Source organism: Lichenostomus cassidix, chromosome 11 (genome assembly GCF_008360975.1).
Source record: "Lichenostomus cassidix isolate B80296 chromosome 11, HeHo_3.0, whole genome shotgun sequence".
NCBI classification, from domain to species: domain Eukaryota; kingdom Metazoa; phylum Chordata; class Aves; order Passeriformes; family Meliphagidae; genus Lichenostomus; species Lichenostomus cassidix.
In genome coordinates this window covers 9,375,499-9,399,672 of record NC_139492.1, presented here as the reverse complement: position 1 = coordinate 9,399,672, position 24,174 = coordinate 9,375,499, and the positions used below count along the sequence as shown (strand labels likewise).

The window sequence follows — 24,174 nt, the reverse complement described above, 5'->3', positions numbered from 1 at the left end:
CCCTTTGCATGTACCACAAAGCAGAGAACTGACAGAGCACACAGTTATTAAACATGACACCAGCAAGAATTGCTTTATAGTAACACATGTAGTCATGCACTGGGGGAATCTTCTTTCTGTGACCTGGATCATATAAAATAGCTACAAAATTTTCAGATAGTTTCTACGTTAGATGATCATTTTGCATTTCAGTTGGCAATACTTTTTCTGCTACAGTAGCTGTCACACCAGGATTTTTCCCTCAGCACCAGTTTCTCAGTGACAGTACAAACTCACAGGAGATCCTCAGCCTTGTGAAGTGCTGTGTTCCAGGAAGGTGCAGCACTGTCCTGCTGCCATATCAAGATGCTGTACTGGGGCCAAGCAGGGACTGCACATCCTCCACAGCAAGGGCCAGGTTGGAAAGTGCTGTGTTTAACCCATTCCATAAGAATAAGGGAATTTATTATAGCAAAGCCCAAAACACGTCATGGAAGCCCAAATTCTGTGTAAATTAACCAGTAGTAATTAATGTTCATGCCAGAGGTTCCTGCAGACACTTCACACAGTATGGTTTAAGCTGCACTTACAGGATCTCACATTTTTGTCCTCTGTTGCTGGCTCCATGCTTCCTTCTGAACATACTACAGTAAAAAAAACAATAAAATTTTTCATAGTCCCTTTCCCTTTCCGCTGTGCAAGTGTGTTCAGCATCTTTTCTTCTTCAGTTAGGAATAAATTTTCAGGGACACATTTTTCCCTTCAAAGCTAAAAAGCAGAGGAGAAGCATTAGGGGGAAATAGGAGTTACAGCCTACAGCTTTCCTTTAGACAGGAAAAGGATGAGAAAACAAGGGGTTTTCCTTCCTGATGTTTCCTTTCTACTTCCCAAAAGCAGTGGTTTTGTCTTTAGCCAGTAAAAGTAAGCAACAAAGAAAAATGCAACTAATACAAAGACTACAATGTCTACTTACTGTCTTTCCAGGTGCTTTTCTTATTCCCTACATCCTCTTCTTAATCATTGCTGGAATGCCCCTCTTCTATATGGAATTAGCCCTGGGACAATATAACCGAGAAGGGGCTGCCACTGTGTGGAAAATCTGTCCAGTTTTCAAAGGTAAGTGTCCCTCTGCTCTCTTGAACAGCACCTGAGGGTGCCACATGTGTGTGATCACAAACAACACAAAGATCTCTCATCTTTGACTGACAACATGGTATTTGGTGACCTTTCCCCAGCCCTTGAAGTCAGAAGTCTTTTTATTATCACAGGCGAAGCAAAAATTGGGAAAAGTCACAGAAATAATCTTCAGGGTGATTTCTGGGTGAGAGTAACAGAGGGGAATGAGCAGGAGCAGTTCAGCCCTTGCCCTCCCTTTCCCCTGAGTACTAGGGAGTGGGAGGATCTGGGTATCTCTAGGTGGAGGGAGGAGTTTGCCAACTCCAATCCAAACATTGCTAACCAAATCCCATCCAGGTCAGTTCAGCCCTGTCTTCCCCATTGACTAAAATAACCTCTGCACCATTCAGGATGTGGAGCTTCCTCTGCAGAAGTCAGCATACCACAGTGGCTGCAGCACTAAAAAGGAGTTCTAAAGACTGTAGGTTCAGCCACTAGACTTGTAACATCACAGAAGTTTTCTGTGGTGTCTCTGTACCTCAGTTTTCCTGCCTATGAAGTGGAAGCAATGATTCTGCTAGTCTTTGTAAAGTGGTTTTCAGATTTAGCAACGAAAAACACTTATTAAAATCTGAACATTATTATTATTGAGTGTTTTCCACTACGATTAACTCTCCAGCAGCACTGAACAAAAGGCTGTGGAGTGTTGTTTGTGCACTGAGCTACAAGCATTCTTCAGCAAGGAAAAAATAGGTTAGGTGTTTCAGGGTGTTTGGCTTTGATCAGGAAGTGATCAATGTGTGAAAGAAACCATGTGTTCTGCACGTGAAACAAGTATTGGTTAAGGAACCTCAAGAATCTTTCTAAGCACTGCTTGCCAGCAAAAAATGTGAGATCCTTTGTATCTATACCAGATTGTATCTAAAATCTTATGCAAAAGCCTTTTCAACCCAGAGATGTCTGAAATTAAACCAGGCAAGCTCAGCTGACCTTAGAACCTTAAAATTCAGATCATGTTCATCCTGGGACTGACAAAAGCTGAGGAGCTTAACAGTAGCAATCCAAACTTGATGGATCCGCTGCTTGGATATAGGTTACACTGAGTAAATGTTAGTCTTCTTTCTCAAAATACAGCTTTCCTCTTCAAGCAGTCTAGTGCCACACAATAAGAATAGTGAAGGGGGTTTTTCTTACCAGTCAAACCCAAAACTCGCATCAAAATCAGAGATATGACAAAAAATAAATAAGCAAGCTAATAAAATAATGTGCCTCAAAATTTTAAAATCAATTCATATAGCTTTACCTAGCCCTTCTATAATCCTGTCATGGGAGACAAAATTCATCCCAGCACCCAGGAACCTGAATACCCTTGCTCAACCAAATTTCCTGTTGATATTATCTATATACATTTGTATGACAATGAGGATTTTGAAAACCTAAATGGAAAAATTAGACCTTCAGGATCTCAAAGCATTTGAGCCAAATACCACTGTGCTCAGACATACTCTGTGTTGACTTCAGGATTGAAAAGATTATGAGAAAGGAAAATAGAACTTATTTCATGTATATTCTTGTTGACATTCCTGCTGTGTTTCTAAGCTGACATTTTCAAGGTGGACTAAACATACATTACTGTTGGTTTTTAAGGTCTCTTATTACAAGGATATAGTATAGCATAAGTTATTTGATTCTCAAAAAGTAATAAGCATTGAGACGTATTTGCACCTTAGTATAAACACAGAACTTTTAAAGTTTTGACTAAAACTTCTGATGACATGCAAAGACATTTTACTGCTAGTGCTTTGGAGTTGTTTCTGGGACAACTCAAATCTCTCACTCAGAGGAGAGGTACACAGTCTACACAAATTTATAACAGCTTCTCTAAATGAACAGCACTATAGTACTAATTTTAGCTATGAATATTATTGCCATGAACTCTAAGCACTCTACTTCTAATGAGATGCTATCATAACACATGCAATTACAAATATACCCTGTAACCTTTGTAACACAGTCTGTTTTCATCTCTGCATTTTTTTCCAGAGCCTATTTTAGACTGTGGGTGGTGCAGCATTACTTATAAGAAAACCTAGAAACACAAAAGCAAATTCATTCCTGAATATTCTTAAGATTTCAGAGAAGAGACATTTAAAACACATTTGATCCCCTTTTTTTTTTTTTTTAATCTTGATATTCAACATCTGTCATTGTCCTCCTGAATTGGAGGGATTTCAGGAAGAGTTTTTTTAAACAGCAATTTTAGCACTACATATATTATCCATGCTTAGTATTTTAACATTCACCCTAATACTTAAGAATTATCCCTTTGGGGGATTCCTCCCACCACTCCATTTTATTGATCACAGTGTATCACTAGAATTTGAGTGTTCATGTACTAGATTCATTTAAGCACCAAGGATTTGAAAATAAAGTTTCATCTTTACTTTCACAATAATTTCCCCTTTGTTAGGGATGAGCAGACTGGTCTATGGATTAAAAGCCTCCTGCAGAGCAAAGAGTAACTTTTGTACATGCAGCAGTCTTTGAACTGCCAACTCCTTCAGGGTCAGCATCTGTTCCTTATGCAAATTTTAAACCAAGGATTAATACTCTCACTGTTCGCTATTTCTTTTCTTTATAAAGAAATAAGAAAGCCTAATAATCTCCAACTGCTAGGCCTCCAATACAAAAAACAAAGAAAATTAGAAGTAAAGGTCTGTACTAAGTGCTGTGACAGTACAGACATGACATTCATAAAATAGCTGTAGTCTCTACCTGTTATATGCAGTACATACAACTTTGAGGGAGGATTCAGAGAATAAAGCTGCACACACAGTAAAGGAAGAATGATTGAAGTCAAGGCAAAGCAAGCTTCCTGAACAATTCTGCCCACCAGCTTTTGTTGGGTTCTAACATCAGTACCAAACCTTCCTCCCAAACCATTGGAAAATGTCCATTTTCATGAGGAGAACATGCCCTTTCTGGGGCCCTCATGCTAAAGAGACCCTCCATCCACACTTCACAAGATGCAAAAATACAAAGCAAATGTTCAAAGTCAAAAGAGAAAGCTTACACTGGGAATTCTGTGATCCTGGAGAGACGGTAAAAAGGGTTGAATGTCACACACAGTTCAGGCCCAACCTGATATTCACCAAGATTTACTGGCATGCCCAAAAACCACCTGGAAAGCCCCAGTGGAGCAGCACAGACTGTTTCATGCATGATTTGGACCCATTTGCTTGCTGATGAAAGCCAATCTAGGGAGTAGTGATGGGAAAGAAGCAAGAGAGGGTTCAGTGTCTGTTCCAAACTCGTTCAGGGTGGGAACGTGAGGCATAGGGAAACTTCATTTAAGTGCCGAGCTTTACTTTTCCAAGAGAAGTTGCCAAGGTCTCTGACATCATGAAGATGAAGTGAGTTTCGCTCCTAACATGGGCTTGCAGTCTTCTGCATTGGAAGCAAATCAGCAATGGAATTGTACAAGGACAAATTTTGACATTGCACTGCTTAATTTCTTTTTCTGACAAACTACTGGATTTGATAAAAGCCAGTCATTTTCCAAACCATTTCTGTGATTTTGTGTTTAGAGGTCAGGGACATTGTGTCTACATGTGTGTATGCAAATGTCAAAAATTCCTTTTATTGGTGTGAAGACCTAAAATGAATTCGCAATCATGTATGGGCTGAGTTTAACTCCAGTGTTTGTGTATACTGTTCAAGTCAAATGCAATGTATAATCTAGTTTTCCTTTGTCTTTAGGTGTAGGCTATGCAGTGATACTCATAGCTCTTTACGTGGGTTTCTACTACAACGTTATCATAGCTTGGTCTCTGTATTATCTATTTTCATCATTCACATTTGAGCTTCCCTGGACAAACTGCCACAACAGCTGGAACAGCCCAAACTGTACAGATCCCAAACTCTTCAATGCATCAGTGCTTGGCAATGGTACTAAATACTCGAAGTACAAGCTCACGCCTGCAGCTGAATTTTATGAGTAAGTGTTGACTTGCCTTTGCTATTTATTCAAAATTCTATGTCTAAGCGAGTTTCCTCTTGTAGGTAAAATAGTTTGTATCCAGCCTTTAGAATGACCATGAGGTTAAGGTTAAAATGAAATTGTAATGTTGGTCTGTATTCTGAAGTAACTAAAACTTTTGCCTCTGTGAGCTTTGGTTTCTCCTGTACCTAATGCAGTACTTGCTACTGAGCTGAACAGAATTGGACAAGACATAAATCTCCTCTCATGTGCCACTTTTGCTTGCACCAGTTTTGCCAGGGCATGGAAACACAGCAATATTCTGACAGAGATGACTACATGCCAAACTGAGCTGAGTTTAAGGTTTTAAAATAACCATTTGTTCAACAGATTTGGACTGTTTCTCTACTTGCAGAATATTTCAGAGCAGGCAGCAGAGCTCTGTTTGCTCCACTGCTTCAACAGTTCAATGAAGTGAGACGAAACACGGAGCAGGAGGAAAGAGCCAGGTTATAGAAAGACAGGCTTTTACCGATTCCTAAGCAAAAGAGTGTTCTCTGACATGGGCCAAGACAGGCAAAGGTACACTCAAATCAAACAGCTAGAATCAAACCCAAAAAGGTATATGAATTAACAACTGAACTATAAAACAAAGATTTCAATCTCCATTTAAATATTTTCGTTATGGACTTCTAGGGGAAGATGGGATTTGATTAGGAGGAGAAAGAAAGGGCAGTGAGCATCAGACTATTGAATCAGCTGTTGAATTAATCTGAATAATCAATTAATTAATATTTCTGTGTTGGGAATAGAAGGATATCAGGGCACATACCTGCTGAGCAGTTAGTCCAACCCTGTAGAAACAAAGGGAAAACACTGTTACCATAATTAACCTAGTGTGTGTTACACGATGCCTGGCTACAGTAGGGATCTTGGGGTCTCTGTTTATAGCTCTTTAACATTTGTGGCCACCTTTTCTTCTTGGGAGACAGCACAGTGAAAAATCAGCAGTGATACACAAACTGCTGGCAGGGGTTTGGGTAAACTAAACTCAGTGCTCTGAAAACAAGATGGGGGGTTGAGTTCAAAGGAGCTCACTAAAATGGCAAATAATGACAGCTGTGAGATCCACTGCCCTTACAACCTATTATATGTTCACAGCACAAATGCAAAGACAGATCATTCATAGCAAAAGGTTATATATGGATTTAGTCAACGAACCTGATTTTGAAGTGAACTAGAAGAAATTATTCATTCAGCATTTTAAGGCAAAGAACTGCATTTTTACAGAACTTTTATTTGAACAGCATTGTTAAAAGGGTTTCTTTAATTTTCTTGTGCTTAAACCTTAGTAAAGTAACATGCAATTCCTGTAATCTTGCTTTGCCTGTCTATGATTTAAAATGGTTCTGTCTAAATTCTTCCATCACACCACACTTGGGGAATGATTTTGACTTTGTAGTGGGTGAGGTTGTGGTAGAATCAATTCATGGTGTTTTGGTTTAGTTCCACTGATCTGGGGAACAGGTCAATTAATGATTGTCTGTACACTGAAACTTGAAATATGGTTCTTTCCTCACCTTGAAGTAGATTCAAAGTGCAGTGTAGAGAAGGTAAGAATAAAAAGGGAATTTGACATTTCATTATACTTTGATCCCTGAATTTTGGGGCAGTAATTAAGTCACTCGGCTTTGTACTTATTAGTGTCTAGATTACATTGCAAAACTGAGAAGAGTAACCACTTAAGTAAAACAGTCTACAACATCTGTTTTCCCAGCTGTAAAAACAGGGAATCACAAGGGGCATTATGTTCACTTATCCAGTATTTGGATGAGCTCATCAGGTCCAGCTGTACAGCTCAGGTGTGAACCCAAACTTGTACAAAGTCCTAGTGTATTTAGATCCAACCTAATAAACCAAATCAGAAAACAGTTTCTTTTCTTATATCAAATAACCTAGTCCATGCCCATGGTCTTCTTACAACAAGGGAGAGTTGAATCTTCTGATTCTAAAGTTTCATATTTTGTGCCTAGGTGGGAAATGGGAAGTGATACAGCTTAACCTTGGTTCTCGAGGTGGTGTAGTTCCATCAGAACACTCACACACAAACCTTTGGCCTCTGGTGGGCAGGCTGAGGGGGAAGCAGCGAGACCAGAAACACCAAACATTTATTTTGCATTTGGAAAAGTGACTGAAAAGAGGTACTTCCAAGACAGGCCTCAAGCAGAGAGCTGGTGTGATTACCCTGAAAAGAAACAGACACTTCTCTTTGGCACATGATTCCTTCACACTAAGCTGGCCTGACCATGAATTTAGAGTTGATTACTTCCTAAAGCCCTGTAGCTGCCAGAGCTGACTGCCTCAATCTCCACCAGCACAGGAATAAACTGTAGGAGGAAGTGGGAGTACTGTGATGTGACAGTTCATCAAATACTACAAGAAAGGTACCTCAAATCCAGCAGAAATACGCTGGTTGTCACTACTTACATTGAGTGAGAAAAGGGAAAACTTGCAGTCTAGGCCAGACCTATCAGCTGTCCGGTATCTGACCAGGAGGAAAAGCAGAGAAACCTCTAAGCCTCAGACTTAGGAGAAATCATCCCAAGTTACAAATTTCATGCCGAGGAAATGACAGGAGAACTTTGAAAAACATATCTGGCTTTTGTTTTCAAACCTCAAGAGCTGGGCAGAGCTTAAGGTTGAAGTGCTTCTACACTGAAGCCTTCTAGAGAGTTTCACTTTACTGGGTCTGGTTTCAGTTGTTGAGGCTTAATTCAGGCCAAGGTGCCACTGATGTCATGGGCACAGCTTCTTAAACAGCAAGGAGCATGACTTCTACAATCCTTTATTAGAGATGGTTAAAATCAACCATAAAGTATTTGTACACTGTGAACGTAGAAAACCAAGCTAAAATGTAATAACAACTGGTGCCTTTCTGCTAGCAATAGCAAGACATAAGAGAAATCTAGTTAGGAATAAAATGCCAATTCTGCATTTTTTTAAAGACACATATTAATTCTTTCCCTCTTCAGTGGTTTGGAATTAAATACACAAAATCCAAAGAAGCTTTTATCATTTCCACACATGTTAAAATACTTCAATAGAAACCCTTTTCTAGAAGAACAGAAGTACGTCACTGCAAATAAAGTTCCCCTATCTACTCTATATTGCTCCTATTTAAATACTTTATCTGAACACAGGCTTTATATCTGAACAAATACTTTATATTTGTTCTCTCCATTCTTGTGTCTAGGAAAAGTCTGTTACCATCTTGTTTTCATTTATGCTGACAGTGAAAAAAATACCAGTTTGGAGGAACAAAAGCACTATTCTTCTCACAAGGTACTTGCCTGCAAAAAATCACAATCTGTTGTAGGAACAAATCTTGGCAATTTTTTTGACAAAACAGTGAAATTGTCAACAAACATGTTGGGCTACAGCTATTTCCCCCTGACAGTACTTTTTCTCAGGGCTATAATCCATTCTTTCCTCATGAGAAATTTTACAGGGAAATTTTCATGCCAGATTCAGTAAAGGAAATTCACAGAATTCAAAAGTCTGCCCAGCTATGAGCAATTGCAAAAACCTACCTAAGAACAAGGAATAAAACCAAGATTCAGTCATGGCAGTCTACATTTATCATATACATGAATATCATATTTATGAAATTTATGAGGAGTGTGTGAACCAAGAATGTCCTGAAAAAACCCCTCACCCTATACAACAAAAGTCACTTTATAGACCAATAGGTTTGTGCTTTGGGGTACAAGTTTTCACTGAAGTGCCACCCCAGGCAAAGGGTCCACATAGTTCAATATCATGTCAAATGGAGTGATCAATGCTGTGTGCTCCAAAGATGCAGGAACCTGTCCCCATTAAACAATTGTGAAGCAACTTCTCCCAAAAGAGAAAACACCAATTCAAAATCAGCATAAGCAATTCTGCCTATAAATGCTTATAAAAACTGAATCAGGCAACAAGAACTAATGAGAGTGGATAGCCCTATACTCTGCTAATCACATCTGGTCTTTCTATGAAGCTCTTATGAAAAAGTCCAGTTTGGAGAGCCGTGAATGTGCTGAAGTGGGGCACAGCCTGGAGAGGAGGACACTGAGGGGAGACCTCATTGAAGTTACAACTTCCTTGTGAAGGGAAGAGGAGGGGCAGACACTGATCATTTCTCTGTAGTGACTCAAGAAGTGTTGGGACAATGCTCTCAGGCATGGGAGATGTGGACATCTCTTGGAGACGTTCTGTGCAGATGTAACAGTTGGACTCAACAATCCTTCCAGCTCAGTAAATTCTGTGATTCTGTGATCAAGCAGAAATAATAACTTATGTGCCATTTAGGGTGCCACTGGTGAATTATGTGATTTCCAAAATCTGTCTTGCAGTCCATTACACAGCTCCATTCTCCAACACAAGAGGGAGCTGAAATATCTAGAGAAAAAACCAGATTTTTCTGCATCCCCCTGGCATCCACTTGGATTGTACCCAGCACTCCAGGGTGAGGCACCTCAGATGAGTTGTACATATCTCCATGGCATAGGGAAGTGGGACAATCCTGGAACTTGTGTAGGAAACCTAAAATCAGGAATGAATGTTGGCCATGTTGCATTATTCTGCTCTAATATCAAAGAATGAAAATTCAGGTGTTTTCACCTCAGAGCTTCCTGAGCAGAGAATCTTGTAGTATCTCTTACTTCCCATTTTCCTCTTTGCAGCCAATATAAGGGAAGCAACTGAGTAAAATCTACAAGACCCAGTCAGGGATTTGTCACACAACCTGCCTTAACATAGACAGGCTAAAACAGCCTCTGCTGTTCCTGAAATAAGCAATCCTTGATGTGAAATAACTGTAGCATCATTGATGTATGCTAACTTGGAAAAAGACAATGAATGCAAAGTTCTCTTCAAATTTGCAAAGTTCTCAGAAAAAATACTGTTTTTCCAAGAACATTACAGAGCTGTACTCTTTAAGTCAAGAAAGCTTAGTCTATCTTACACTTTGGCCGCTGCTTCTTTCCTGCAGATGTCAGCACATTTTAACCTAAATCACACTCTAGCACTAGATCTTTGATACTTGGTGCTGCTGGAACAGAAATGTAAGTTCTAGCAGGTAAACATTCATGAGCTATTTACCAGCAATCCTCTAAAAGGGCATCTTTTGGAAAGCTTTTATAGCTTATCTTCAGAGGTCACAAAAACAAAGAAGAAAAAATCTGAAAAAGGAAAAGGTAGGAAAATTAGAGCTTCAAAACAGCAGCTGTCTGTAAAGATTTCCTTGTTTATCTGCCCTGTTACACAGCTGTTTTGACTGGCTAAAAGTATTTTTCTCTTCCTATTTTATGATCTCTTACTCTGATTAAGAGAGCAGAAGTCTTCACATGGAGATTCTCCTGAAAATCCTGGGAATCCCACATTTGAAAGGCAGCTCTGACAAGTGTTCCAAACAGTAAGACACATTGCTAGCTGCTTCTTGGAAAGCAAGCACACAAGGAAGCAGCTTCTTTACAAATCCGGAAAAAAAGGGCAAGAAGAATAATATGTTAAATGGGCAGAAAGAATGCAAGTTCAGATTCTGGTTTTCTGAGTAGATTCATCATACTCCAAAGGACTTGGTTTACAATGCCAAGCTCTGATGGCATTCGCAGTGTAACTGTGATAGCACAGATTGCCAAAACCCTCCCAAGATCCTGGCCAGATGTTCTAATCAGACACTTTCCTGGCTGTACTTATCACTGCCCGAGAGGATAAGTTTAGGATGGAATCAAGAATTCCTGCCCAGGATCCATTAATATGTGTGGATTCCCTGTTAATTATACTTTTTAGCAGAAATTCAAGTAGCTTTTTTTCACACTCTAAGCAAAAATTGAGTGCAACTTATCCTTTTTTTTTGCATTTAATTAAAGATAATAGGTTTTTAGATTAAATATCAATAAGTCTGCCTCTATGTTTTACTGCTTCCATGGGTAACAGCTATATTGTTAAATAGCTGTGTTGTTGTATGATAAGAGTTAAACTCACCTCATCTTTTCTATATAGGATCATTCTTAAATACATGTCACAAACACATGGTCACTATCCTGTTAATGCCTCACTTGTTGTTAGCCTCACAAAACAACAGAAACAGATCAGCTGCTTAATTTAGGAGGATGCTTCCTACAAATATCTTTTATCCAACCAGGAATTAGTCACAGAAACAGTTCAAAAATACAGCATTTCCTATTAAATATGAGAAACTACAGAAGCAGGAAGTCAACTGTTTGCTGATCTAGAATCACAAAATAATATCAGTTGAAAGACATCTCTCCAGGTCATCTAATACAACTCCTTAACCAAAATCAAGGCTATCTTAAAAAGCAAATCAGTCTGCTTGAGGCCTTTACTGGCCAGGTTTTAAGATCTCTAAGGACAGAGATCCTTCAGTCCCTCTGGACATCTGCTCAGTGCTCAAGTAAGAATCAAGCAATGGTATTTCCGAACTCCCCAAACACTTCAGGTGAAGGAAAGGGAGTTGTCATGATGGCACTGTGGTGTAAACAGATAGCAATGGGCCTGTGAGACCACCCAGGGAGAGAAGCACCACACAAGGATTCACAAAACCCCTTCACTGCCTGCCAGGGATGCCACAGGGCAGCTATTGCTGCAGTGCAGCACCCCTTCCTGCTGCCCCCAGCATGAGAAGTGCAAAAGCCTTTTTCCCCCAGTGACTTTGCTCTGTTTCTGTGTATCTGGTGTGTAGGCGAGGAGTTCTGCACCTGCACGAAAGCCGTGGGATCCATGACCTTGGCTTGCCTCGCTGGCAACTTTCCCTCTGCCTCTTGGTGGTGGTAATCATTCTTTTCTTTAGTCTGTGGAAAGGCGTGAAGACTTCAGGAAAGGTAGAGCTAATATTGTCCTTCTCTCTCGACTACATTCTTTGCCTACTTTAAGAAGTCTCCTAATTTTAGAAAGCAAGAAGATAAATCACTGATTCTGAGGGATTTTCAGGGACCAAACTATGTGAGAGGCTTTCACATATGTACAATGGAAATACACAGTTCATCCTTTATTTTATTTACAAGTTTTGCTTGTGTGATATTGCAACTGGAAATGTTGTTAATGTAATATTTTCAATTCAATGTTAGTGGTTTTATCCAGAAAATACTTTTAAATAACCAAAATTGTCTTAAATGTGCATCCTATTCTTAGCCAAATGTACTAATGTTTCAATGGTATAAGAGGCTATGGGATTATTGTGTAAACTGCCATGTCATGAGAAATATCTGATGAAAGTAATTTGAAATTATTCTTTGACATCCCTCAGAAAATGCCTCAATAGAAATTCTAGAGTTGGATACATCTGGGATACATCATGAAAGTATCACCTAACATCAGGCAATGACTGCAATTTTTAGTAAACATAGAGATTAAGAGCTAATCAACAGTCTAATCACACTGACAATGTTGTCTGTTTGTCAAAACTGTCTCTGACTGATATCTGTAAACTTATATATTAAAAGATTCATGATACATAACAGCATTTTCTCCCATGTCCTAAAAAGAGCTTCTCCATCAAACTGAATGGACTAAACCAAGAAAATGCCAGCTGTACTTATTACATATTCTTAAATCTTCTGTAACAGCTGATTAACCCTTGGGATCTCTGTTGTCTGCAGGTTGTTTGGATAACAGCCACTTTGCCTTATGTTGTATTATTTGTCTTATTAATACATGGAATAACCCTGCCAGGTGCATACAATGGAATAAATGCATACCTGCACATAGATTTCAGAAGATTAAAAGAAGCCACAGTAAGTGTACTCTTCTGTTCTCATTCCCTAATTATTAAACCTGTTGGCCTTGTTGCTGAAACTGAAAATATTACAGCTAACTTCTGAAATTAAATAGCCACACTTCTCCTTCTGCCTAAGCACTAGTCCACTGTCTCTGACAGTCTAACTTTCCAATACTCTCCAAAACAGGACTATCTGACACTGAACCCGAACAATTCAGATTACAAAACACCTGTGTGAAGGCACTTACAGGGGTGGCAGACCCTTAAAAATCGTCCATGCTTTGTATGTGGACCCAGCAAACTGCAATATCCTTTATACAGGAAAGTGGAGTCATGCAAAAATTTAGTTCTCAAAAGGCTAAGAATTCCCTCAAGAAGAAAATCTTGCTTTCTGAATTGTTAGCTTAAATATTAACCTAGTAAACAAAAATCCTGGCCTATGCAAACCTTGCTAAACATATAAAGTCAGGATTAGCTCACCTAATCAAACCATAGTCCTTCATACAAATAAGATTTTCACTAGTATGGTGTCCTTATCTTACTGCTGAAAGTAATGCACATTTCACTGTATCATTGAACAATATTAACAACATTAAGTATATCCAAACCAACCCAATTTGTGGAGTAACTTGGAACTAAGACTTATTTCATACATCGTAAAGCAAGTATAGTCACTCATACATGAAATTAGCAGCATTTCAGACCTACAAAGAACAAAACCTACAGAGATATTTTACCCCTCTACTATTCTAAGAGTAGCATAAATCATTTTTAAGACAGTAGTATCTCTATGGATGGGACACAAGGCTATTCAAATGGTTATAAATCTGAAAAGAGACAACATCATTTTACTAGAAGGAAATGTATCATCTTGAAAAATTACAGCTTTCAGAAATGTCTGCAGTCTGTCCATAGTTGCACTGTACCTTTCCTATGAATCCTGTCTTGATTTTTCCTGAATGATTAAAAAATACCTCAAGTGTTAGAATACAGACATATTTTTAATATTCTTAACGAAAAATAAATACTTACCTGGCTTTTTAATGCTAAATTTGAAAACGGGCATGTCTTCAAAAAGAGACCCAGACCCCATGTCTATTTTGAAATAGTCAAATCAAGCTTCAGATATGGGATTTTCATCCACCTTTGTCACAAGGCACTATCCACCCTAGTAATTCACATTTATGCATACACATAAATACACAGATGCAAAGATGAACAGAGCAGGTGCTTATATTTTTCTTATATATTTTAAGTGCTGTTTGGAAATAAACATCACAGTTCAAACTAGATGTCTATGGAGCTTGCAATAGCTCAGGATCCAGGCCTCCATAATCGTATCTGCCTTGTGCTTCTCAAAGGATATTCTCTTTGCTGCTCTTTCTTGGCTTAATATTTCTGCAGCTGCTATTTAGATGACCCTAAAGTTATTTGTTTCTAAGAATAAATTTTTCAGACAACAACAACAACAACAAAATTTACTCTAGAATAATAAAAGACTAAAGATCACTTATGCTGAGAAGGGTCACTGACTGCTTTGTCATGTTAGCATTTCCCTTCTTGGAGACTGGGATCCCTGCTGCTGCAATAGCCTTGTGTGTTTAATCTTTGGCCTCAGGCTCCAAAGAATAGAACCTGCTTCATTTCTATCTCAGTGCCCCCCTGGATGTGATTTATGTTTTTTTTGTTTCTTCCAAATGAAGAATCTAACAAAGAAACCTCCTCAGTCACAAACAGTAATGACCCACAGAGGGCTCTACCAATGCTCTTCTAAAAGCCTTTAGAGCACCCTGACCACTGTCAAGGTGGAGCCACAAACTGCTCTGCACTCAATATGCACAAAAGGTAAAATGGTATAAACCCTGAAGAAAGCTGGAAAGACTGGTGACTACCTACTGGAAAATGTTTCTATTTGTTTCATTTTTAATACATATAAAACCAACATCCTATCATAAAATGTATTAGACTTTGCATCAATCAGAAGCTGTGAAAATGAGAAACACAAGTATGAACAGCAGAATGAGCCCTGCTGTCTTACACCCTGCTTGGTTAGAACAAAGGGAATGTTTTGTATTTAATCTTAGTTGTAAAGGAATTTCTGATTTCTGCTCTTCTTTGCCTTCACCTTGATCTTCTTGATTTGTTTCCTAATCAGATGCTATGAGGTTCTTACTCAACAGATACTTCAGCATGTGCTTAAAATCTTTGGCAAATGCTAATCTCTTACTTGAGTCAACAGGACTTAAGCACATGCTTTAGGGTGCTTGAATAGTGAGAAAGGGTGAGTACAACTGCACTGGCAAGATACAAAAGAGACACAGAACCACTAAAAACAAGTGTCTTATGGTGGCAGTATGCAGATCTAGTTAGAGTTTAAATGAAGCTGATGTTAAAAATTTGCAGGAATGTTGTTAACAACAAAAGTTATCTGAATATTTTTAAGAACAAGAACAAATATAAGAGGCTTTGCATCCCTCTTTCTGTATTCTTATCCACATAAATGCTTTTCAGAGAGTTCAACCCTATTTGGTCTCAATCTTTGTGTGAAAATAGAATATTGAGATACTGGTATATATAAGGAATGAGCAAGGAATTAAGGTCATCAGGATTGTTTTGTTATTCATTGAAAGAAATCCATGATACCTAAGAACACCGTATGAACTACAATTTGAGAAAATCATATCCTCCTATCCACTGGTTTGAATAAACACTTCACAGAGTGCTTTTCATATTATCTTTCAAGTAATCAACTCTCCACATAAAATTAAGTTTTTCTAGAAACCCAGAGTACCATAAGTGGTTCACAGTTTCCAGCAGGCAGCAGTTGAAAGCATCTATCATCTATGTAGAGAAAAAAAGTGATCAGCAGTCTAAGTGCTTTCTTTTATCATGTCAGCATGGAATAAGACACCCTCTTCCTTTCCACTAGGCCACATATGAAAGTTTAGTACTAAAATCCCCATGCAGATACGGTTCATAAGCTGCTTAGATCTGCTAACAGATACATTAGATTCACTGCTGAATAGATACGTTAGATCTAATTTTGTAGAGATGGATGAATGATGAAAACCAGTGCTTTTCATAGTTGTTTCACAGATTTTCACAGTTCTTGGCAGATTTAATCAAACACTGCAGATCTCATTTTGAGAAATGTTGAGTATCATTCACACCACTGACTTTACTACCTCTGATGAAGATATTTGTTTAAATATCTCTGTGTAACTTAACAGAAAAGGGGAAACCCTTCTTAACCAAGATAGGCTATTTTCAGGTTTCTGGTTCAGGGAACCAGGACTGTGGCATTGTTCCTGGCTGCTGTCTACCAATCTTGAATGGATGTATGGTATGGAGGGACACTTTAGAAAATGTTATAGCTTTAAAAGCATATTTTCCCTAGTGGACAGTCCTTAAAACTATCAAGCTGCATCTAAACTGAAATTTAATGACTATCACAGAAATAACTCTTTCTCCAAGTGAGTGAGAAAGCTGAGAGATAACCTGCATGGTTCTGTTCACAGCACATCAGTCATGCTTCAGCTCCTGAATCAAGAACGCATCGTATGAAGTGCACTAATAGTCACACAGAGGAGGGTCTCTTATGGGAAAGAAAATGTCCTATAACTCTTGACCCATTAAATATTTTTAGTTTTCTGGTTTTACATTCCAAACTAACTTTGAACAAGAACTATTGGAAGTGTACTTCTGTCAACCAGGAGAAAAACCCTGCAATCCTTTCAGCACTGGCTAAAATCTCAGAAGTGCATGTGCAGCTGCACAGCCCACCAGGGCAGCAGTGTGTGTGCACTGAGGAGCTGCCCACTGCTCCAGCCTCACCACCTCAGGCTAAGCCATCCCAGACCAGGGCCATGCTCCAGGTGACACAGTCCCATTAGCATGAATGCCAATTGTTTTCCAAAACCCAGTTGTCTTGCTTTTCTGCTGCGTATCCTTGTGGACTGAACTGACACTGGCAATGTTGGTGTCATTCTGCAGGTATGGATTGATGCAGCTACTCAGATATTTTACTCCTTAGGAGCTGGGTTTGGAGTTTTAATTGCATTTGCCAGTTACAATAAGTTTGACAACAACTGCTACAGGTAAGAGCCTCTTCTTCCATTACTGCTGCAGAATTTTGCTATTTTACTCTGACCACCTGAAATAAGTATTAAGCTGTTTTTTTATCTTCCATCATATATTAATGATGGTGAGTGTAGACATAGTAACCAACCCAAATCTTGAAACACTGTCTTCCTTACCGAAATTTTAGTAACAGGAACTTGCCAAGATATCTGCTGCACTGCAAAGCAGAACAGGATTAGGTTTGGACTTTAGACAGCTGTGTAAACTGTGCTGATGTTTGCCTTTCAAAAGTACCATTAAGCGCAACAGTGAGCACAGGATGAAATCTCATTGGTCCAGGAACTAAAAGCAGAAAGATTCCAGCTTCCAGAAGGGTTTCTGTGCTTTGGGATTACATTTCTGATATTTTATATTGCACTCCATTTTAGGAATGCACTTTAAATCAAGTCAGTTTGTAAGTGTTTTGCTGAATCACCACCGTGGAAATTCACCCAGAATCACTCTGCGCCTTCTGAGAAATTCCAACATTTAGATGTTTTTGTTAACATTCCATTTTGGAATGAAAACAAGCATCACTTTTCCCATGAAATATAGATTCAGAAAGTAGATGTATTATAAATGCATTGTGAACTGAAGGATGGGGGAGGGGGAAAGTTAAGTGTTAAAGACAATTCCCGTCTAGTTCTTAAAGTTTTTTCTCACTGGCCTGTTCTTCTCTCCATGCTTAGGGATGCTTTGCTGACTAGCACCATTAACTGTGTCACAAGCTTCATCTCTGGATTTGCAATTTTCTCCATATTGGGCTACATGGCTCATGAGCACAAAGTTAAAATTGAGGATGTAGCTACTGAAGGTAGGAAGTTAATTTTATATTAATTTTGCTCCTTTTTGTCCATCATTTCTTTGCAAATATGTTGATGTTTGTTTCCAACAAGTGTGAATGTGTGAAAATCTCTTGGAAGTGAACTGAATTAACTTACTTGGAGCTAGAACTCTGTGTTTGAATGCCTGGTAGAGATGTGAACTCTAAATGGTATTGATTCACCTCATCTCTACTGAATTGAGGTTCCCCAACATCCTCTCCCCACAGCTTTTGCCCATTCAACAAACAGATATTTACCACTGGATTATAAATACCAACCTTACAAAAGTATTGCTGTTCAGTGGCACAGGTGACTGGTTTTGGTGGCTCAGCTCTATAGTCCTTTCTCTGGGAACACCCATGGTCTCAGCTCTGTACCTCTCATCACATCCAAGAGTTCTCTTGCCAAACAGTGGAGTCCACATCTACATAATTCCTTCTCCACTACATAGCTGACAAATCACTAGTAAGATTGCAAATCCCATAAAAGTCTATTTGAAGTGGAAAGAATGAGATAGGGATTTTTTAATACCAAACTATCATGAGTAAATAATTAAAGTATTTTAGATATAATTTGGTATAATGCAAACTTTGTTTTAATAAATACTCAGAGTGTGACAAGGACTGAAGTACAAGTCAACTTAGTCATAATTTATCTTATTAAAATGAACATTTTTGTGAAGATAAGAAACATCATTTGTGACACCTTTTTTCCTCCCTTTCTATTTCAGGAGCTGGTTTAGTTTTCATCCTATACCCAGAGGCAATTTCAACTCTTTCAGGATCTACATTTTGGGCTGTGGTGTTCTTCATCATGCTCCTTACTCTTGGCATCGACAGTTCTGTGAGTATTTTTTCCTTATAGCCTTGACATTGTTCTTTTACTGTTATATTTTGTAACCAGAGAGGCATCAGCCTTAAGCAGGGGGTTACATTTCAAATAAACATTCTGTATATTCCTTAAATCTGTTTTCACAGTCATAGACAACATAGCAATAGTATTACTCCATGTATTAGAAAGAATCTCAATCATTAAGAGGTTTAGAAAAAGATTAAATTTTTTTACAAACCAGTAAATATTTACTCTCTGATACTTTTTCATGACCTTACAGAGGGGCTGTTCATCAACAGCTAATACTATTTAAAGGTAGGACCCAGCAACAGTACTATTAACTATTACCACTATGAACCTTTCTGGAGCCCTGCTGGCAAAAGACAAGACATTGAGTAGAGTAGTTTCTAGAAGGGATTATTATATGTGCTGAAATCCACTAACCTGTTCAGGACAGACAATGTCTGAGGGTAGTCCCATTGTTTTTCTACAAGTCCTGGTACAGAATTTCCTGCAAATTAAATCACAATTTTTAAATCACACCAGAATATTTCCACAGTGATTTCCTTTTGTTATAATCTTACTGTAAAATGTCTAACAAGTGTATTTGCTCTTTCCATGATGTGATAAGCTTTACCACACCATGATATTCAGGATCACAGAAACCATCTCAGAAAATATTCCAAGTCCCCAAAGAATTTTGTACTGCTTTGTCTTCCAAAGAGGCCTCAAGACATTCTGTTATATTTAACTTAAAGGGTGATTCATTTCTGGGAAACCAAATAGAGCCTATAAGGGATAGTGAACCATGGACAAACTTTCATACTCTTTTGTAGGGTAGGGGTTTCTTACTATTCCAAAGCACAGGAGTCTCTTCTGAAGTTCAGAATGTACAAAGTTGATCTAGGAATTTCTTGCTGGAAATGGTAAAATACAGTGTTTCCATTACTTACAACTTCAGGAAAATTCATTCCTTTTCAAGAACAAGAAAGTGAAAGAATGAATTGACATGGAGAAGAGCAAAACTATTAAAAAAATGGGGTTGCAGCAGGAAGCTTGAAAAACCATTGGCAAATAGCTGAATGAGATCTTGTGGAGTGACAGATGAGATGTAAAGGTCAGATTCAGGTCTAAATATTTCTGAAGTGTTTGGATTTTTGGATTCCACCTGAGGTTTAATGAAGTTTGTCTTTATAGACTAAGATCTGGATCCTTAGATAAAAGTTTGAGGGAAGATTATATCTGGGATTGTAGCTTGGCCATTTTTCAACTGTAAGCAAATATGAGGGTTTGAAATGAAAGGTTTAGCACAGTGAAAGATCATGAGTGACCAGTAGGAAAAGGGCAGAATGAAGAAGACAATTCATTCTCAGAAGTGTCTAGATCCAAAACAGTTACCTTTGCAATGACAGTAAATGTAAGGCAATGTAAAGAAACAAGAGTGACAAAGACATGAGGCTTTAGGTTGAATAACACACTTTTCCTACAAGTGAAGAAAAGTCTTTCTTCTGGAGCTAATTAAAATACTGTGAACTAGTGAACTGTGGCCAAGTTTAGTTCTTCCCTTCTAAAAGGGGAAGGATTTACTGGTTCAAGGTTTGCCATAATTTCCCAAAGAAAACTCAGGTCATGAGTACTTTTTATGGTGATCTCAACTCTCCCCCCACATCTGACTGAGGGGAAAATGAAAACTTTTAAAGCTAAAAGTCAAGTGACCCCAGAGCTGGAGAGGAATAATTGTATATGGCTACATTTATTCATGCACATAAGTCTGCACTGGCACAGAAGTACAGATGTCTGTATAAAAATGAAACTGTCACAATGTTTAAGGAAAGGAAAAATCTGACCATACAAGTTTAAGCAAGCAACAATGAAAAGGACAGAAAATGGAACAGAAGTTTGCAAACATTTTTTGGAGTAGATTTCTAGCTTGGTATAGGGAATTAACAAGGGGAATAAATCATGATACATTAAGAAGTGGTCCTTTGCAAAAATAATCCAAGCTGTCTCTGTCCATTTTCAATTTCCCCCAAGTGCCAGCACAGTACCATCTTCTGAGAAAATCAGATATTAACCCATCCTAACTGCAGGGCACTCAGTGAGACCACCCAGACATTAGGATATACAAGTCTACACTGGGTTTTTGGGACATTTTACTTGTAAACATTAGGTACCTTTAAAGAAAAACTAGGTCCACTACCCCCAGCTATATGGCTCTAAACAGGAATAATTCAAATTCTAGACAGATAATTCTATGTTACTGGTTTCAACCAGAAATATTTTAATCAAATGCTTATAGAAAAGGAACAGGCTATGTCAGCACCTGCTAACAAGCTATTGTATTGCACCAAGCACTCCAGATCTTGCCTTGGTCTTTTAGCATCACAAAAAGCATAGAACCAAGCCTGTCCAAAATATTAAATAAATTTATTTACTATGACAAAAGATTGAAATTTATTTTCATAGTTTTTTGTTGGAATGGGGGCAGAATGTTTTCATTAATGGAAAGAAATTAAAATTCATAACCACCTACATAATCCAGAAATTCAAATGAAAACTTGGAAAGTACTTTTCCTGTATTGCAAAACAATGGCTAATGTTGAGCATTAACTTCTTGAAAGCAAGGTAAAATTATTTCATGTTTTCAACAAAAGAAAATTATATCAAACTTCCTTTGTAGTAATTCTTCCAGATCTGTAAAAATTTCTTTCAAACTGGATTTCATTAATTAATGGGTAAAGTGAATCTTTCTTCAGTACATTTCTTTAGATGATTACTGTGCCTGTCTTTATTTAAGAAATATCTTAAGGAGCTTAGTTACTTAAGCTACCTGCCTTTTCCCCAAAGTATATTAAAAATGTATATTATTTTCCTCAAAGTACTGTCTACTTATTGTTCTATTGAGTTGGCAAAGAGTCCTCAGAGGATGTGGCCATAGAGGCAACAACCATCCCTCTAGATGTCCAGTTCCCTGAGTCAGTCCTTTACCACAAAAAAGCCTCATTTCACCAGTGATTTACAGCTGAAATGTCAGAAATCACAGAGTGGTTGGGTATTAATTCCACAAACTGCTTTGCATTCTTCAGTCTGTGTTTCCTCCAGTCAGCAGTGTTTAACCAGAGCTCTTGCCTTGCCTTGCTCAGATGGGTGGGATGGAGGCTGTCATCACCGGCCTGGCAGATGATTTCCACCTTCTGAAGCAGCACAGAAAGCTCTTCACCTTTGGTGTTTCTTTTGGCACTTTCCTACTTGCCCTTTTTTGCATCACCAATGTAAGTACAACTGAAGTTTCCATCAAAATGTTGCCTTAAAAATGCCATTAACCTTTCCAGGGGAAATATTAATGGGTTCAGATTACTATTTTTGTGACAAATTTTAGTTCTTAAACAACTTCTGTTCAGAACATAACTTTTAATCTTATATACATTAAGTTTCTCTGATTTTTGGCACAAGGTCATTAGCTATCAACCAAGCCTACAAGGCTTTGTTCCAAAGAACTGTATTTGCTACTGCTGGGTCTGTTTGGTTCTGTGTGCTTTCTTTTGTGGCTTTTTTTGTTTGGTTTGGTTTTGGAGTTTTTAATCACATTGAATGGAACTGTGTAGAGTGCTTATTCCTCTGTGAGGAACTAAGAATTTCAAGTGACCAGACCCTTAGTCATCTGGCTGTTCTCTTCTTCAAGAATGTAAGAGACTTCTTGTGAAAGAGTGTGGAATAATGATCTCCTCTCCCCACCTTGTTTCTTAATGTTCCATTGTGTACCTAAGTACACAGAAAACTTACCCTGAACATCTAGTAACCTGTATTTATCACTACCATCAGGCTGAGTGTTTTGCCTCATCTGGCTTTTGATAAATACTTAACGAATGAGAATCCCAGTATTCTAGGCTGGAGAGAACTTTCTGTTTTGGTTTTTTTTTTACCATAAAGAAAGCAAAAAGACCAGTTAGTAAAGATGCCAAAACTGTCAGAAAACAACTGAAATTTGAGGTAGCCACAACAAAAGCATATGTGCTGAACCTCTCTGCATCCCTAGAAATGGTTTCCAAATTTATTATTAAGATGATTGAAATGGCATAAGTTTATAAATAGCTAGGTTCTTTTTACATTAAAAGAATACCCCAATATTTTCATTCCAGCTTCCTCCAACTGAGAAACATTTCAGACTCTAAAAATAGCTATATAATTTAAAATACATATTTCTGTGATAACTAAAATTGAACATGCTGTTGTGTGTTTAAGGTTTCAACTGGAAAAAATTTCCTGAACTACAATATCAGAAGAAATTTAGTGTTAAGAAACTGAACAGGTGCCAGTGGGTGCAATTCCACTGCCTCCAAGTGAGCTAAAGCTGCTCTAGATAATGACCTAACTCTAGCTTTTAAATAGTGGCACCTCTTTAGACTTAAGTTCACCCCTCCAGCTGGAATTCACAAAACTGTCCAGACGTGTCCAAATATATTGGTTCACATAACTAAAGAATAATATTTCTAATGTGTAAAAAATATTTTTTTTAAAAAACCTTGTGAAAGCATCACATGAAATTAATATTTGATTTTGCCCTCTGAATTTTTAAGGCTGTATTTTCAAAAGTAGCTGTTTCTGAAACAAATGTGTTTCTTACAAAATCATAACAATAATTCACTTTGCTAAGTTTGTTTGCAATGGCATTCATTTGGAGCAGGTGTAGAGCAAAAACAAGAGGTCAAACTCAAATGTCATTCAATAAGCAACATTTTCTAGCACAACAACCAAAGTTCATTCCATTTCCGGACAAGTCCCTACAGAATTAAAAACCTAGACATGGCCTAAGTACGGCTCTCCCTATTTTTGTAAATATGTGCAGCTGTTTCAGAAAAACATCTTTAAGAAAAAAAAAAAGCAACTCATTACAGAGACTAAAATCACCTACAGATCTAAACAGTACAAGTGATATTTATGCCATTGGAGGTAAAAACACAGAAGATAATTCCTTTGTTCCTCCCCTTCTGAGCAGGCATAACTAGATTAAGTTTGGTTGTGAAAAGATATTTTAACAAAAATATACTGCAACTGCAATCATTTCAGTTGTTTACATGTGACAGAGTTTCCTGAAACACTATCTGGGTTCATTTAGAAACAAATCTGTATCCAATGGTCATCCATTCCTCTTTAGCCCACTCAGTAACATAACCAGTAATTTACACAAATACACACCACATTGTAAAACAAGGCAAAAAGCAGTCAAATTGAAACTAAAAATCTATCAGTGAAGCGAGACTTTAGTAAATGTATTTCCAGTTCTCAGTCATGAACAACTGAAGCACAAAATGTGCTGTTGTGAAGGAAGATGATCTGGTTTGCTCTCTCCACGGAGCAAAGGTTTGCAAATACCTCAGTCCAGAGACTCAACAGGGCACAGCAGCCTCTTGCTGTGCTGGGGACAGACTTAGCATCATCTTCTGCCTTTGGAGGAGCAATGGGCGAGAGAGATGCAGGCAGGCAGGAGAAAGGGGATATCAGAGCAGCACTGCAGCTTCACTGGCCTACAGAGCAAGTGGCCTTAG

At 38.2% G+C, this 24,174-nt stretch overlaps 1 protein-coding gene across 1 annotated transcript in view; it reads left to right on the top strand.

The window, feature by feature from the left end:
* SLC6A2 (solute carrier family 6 member 2) overlaps positions 1–24,174 on the top strand; it is a 61,109-nt gene that overhangs the window by 20,468 nt on the left and 16,467 nt on the right. The window contains exons 2-9 of the mRNA XM_085071837.1: positions 964–1,095; positions 4,855–5,092; positions 11,820–11,958; positions 12,736–12,870; positions 16,848–16,951; positions 17,663–17,787; positions 18,528–18,640; positions 21,772–21,900. Coding sequence (XP_084927963.1) covers positions 964–1,095; positions 4,855–5,092; positions 11,820–11,958; positions 12,736–12,870; positions 16,848–16,951; positions 17,663–17,787; positions 18,528–18,640; positions 21,772–21,900 — 1,115 coding nt within the window. The remainder of the gene's footprint in view (positions 1–963; positions 1,096–4,854; positions 5,093–11,819; positions 11,959–12,735; positions 12,871–16,847; positions 16,952–17,662; positions 17,788–18,527; positions 18,641–21,771; positions 21,901–24,174) is intronic.